Source organism: Sebastes umbrosus, chromosome 6 (genome assembly GCF_015220745.1).
Source record: "Sebastes umbrosus isolate fSebUmb1 chromosome 6, fSebUmb1.pri, whole genome shotgun sequence".
Taxonomy (NCBI): domain Eukaryota; kingdom Metazoa; phylum Chordata; class Actinopteri; order Perciformes; family Sebastidae; genus Sebastes; species Sebastes umbrosus.
In genome coordinates this window covers 35,544,425-35,545,916 of record NC_051274.1, presented here as the reverse complement: position 1 = coordinate 35,545,916, position 1,492 = coordinate 35,544,425, and the positions used below count along the sequence as shown (strand labels likewise).

The window sequence follows — 1,492 nt, the reverse complement described above, 5'->3', positions numbered from 1 at the left end:
ATCAGAGAGATGAGGAGACATTCAGCAGGACATCAGAGAGACGAGATTTAGATGATGTCTCTGTCTTCCCAGCAGGTACGATAACGGCTCTCTGGCTTCAGGATCTCAGGAATTCAACCAACGCATCACCGACATCACCCACGACATCCAGGCACTCGGCTTCCAGGACACTCACGGAGACATCGAGGAGGAAGACTACTACCTCTGATGGAGGGATGAAGAGACACAGAGACAGAGAGACACAGAGAGAGAGACAGACAGAGAGACAGAGAGACGTTCTCTCCATTGATAGACGATAAACTGTAAATATAAATCATCTGACTTAATGTTGGTGTGTAAAATGCACTCTGCTCTATTATTATTATTATTATTATTATTATTATTATTATTATTATTTTTATTATTATTATCATTATTATAATAATAATAATGATAATAATAATAATAATGTTTTTAATGTTTTTAATGCTACAGGAGATGCAAAACTAAAACTATTATTAAACAGATTATGTTTATTACTATCCAGTCTGATGTTCTCTGTGAGACTGTAACACCTGATAGTGACCACCAGGTGGCAGCAGGGCCTCCAGAGAGAGAGAGAGATGGATAGATCTCTCTCTCTCTCCCTCTCTCTCTCCCTCTCCCTCTCCCTCTCTCTCTCCCTCTCTCACTCCCTCTCCCACTCCCTCTCCCTCTCACTCTCTCTCTCTCCCTGTCACTTTCCCTCTCCCTCTCCCTCTCTGTCTCCCTGTCTCTTTCCCTCTCCCTCTCCCTCTCTGTCTCCCTCTCCCTCTCTCTCTCCCTCTCCCTCTCCCTCTCCCTCTCCCTCTCCCTCTCCCTCTCCCTCTCCCTCTACCTCTCCCTCTCCCTCTCCCTCTCTCTCTCCCTCTCTCTCTCTCTCTCTCTCTCTCTCTCTCCCTCTCCCTCTCCCTCCCTTTCCCTCTCTCTCTCCCTCTCCCTCTCCCTCTCCCTCTCCCTCTCTCTCTCTCTCTCTCTCTCTCTCCCTCTCCCTCTCTTTCTCTCTCTCCCTCTCCCTCTCTCTCTCCCTCTCTCTCTCTCTCTCTCTCTCTCTCTCCCTCTCCCTCTCCCTCTCCCTCCCTTTCCCTCTCTCTCTCCCTCTCTCTCTCTCTCTCTCTCTCTCTCCCTCTCCCTCTCCCTCTCCCTCTCTCTCTCTCTCTCTCTCCCTCTCCCTCTCCCTCTCCCTCTCTTTCTCTCTCTCTTTCTCTCTCTGATACTGCATCGACCAGTTATCCTGGTGGCAGCATCATGACCTTCCCATGATGCACTGCTTCTCTGCCCGCAGTCCTGTGCTCTGCCAGCCTCCCTGACCATCAGACAGCGTTAGAGTCACGTTTAACATTTATTAACAGCAGCAGAGCAACACATCATTGTGATTCAATATTACCACTAAATCTGTTTGAACAATCATCTCACAGCGTCCTGAGCTGGGAGGTAATGAAGCGCTCTCTCCTCCATGTTCAGGCTCACTCGT

General features: G+C 48.6%; 1 protein-coding gene across 2 annotated transcripts in view; it reads left to right on the top strand.

Annotated features, from left to right (window-relative positions):
- Positions 1-450, top strand: part of ccm2l (CCM2 like scaffold protein) — a 13,999-nt gene extending 13,549 nt beyond the window's left edge. Inside the window, exon 11 of one of the 2 annotated variants that reach the window (XM_037774089.1) lies at positions 73-450. In XM_037774089.1, the coding sequence (XP_037630017.1) occupies positions 73-208 (136 nt within the window). In that variant the 3' untranslated portion in view covers positions 209-450. The remainder of the gene's footprint in view (positions 1-72) is intronic. The other variant, XM_037774090.1, reaches the window with a different exon arrangement.
- Positions 451-1,492: the final 1,042 nt, after the last annotated feature.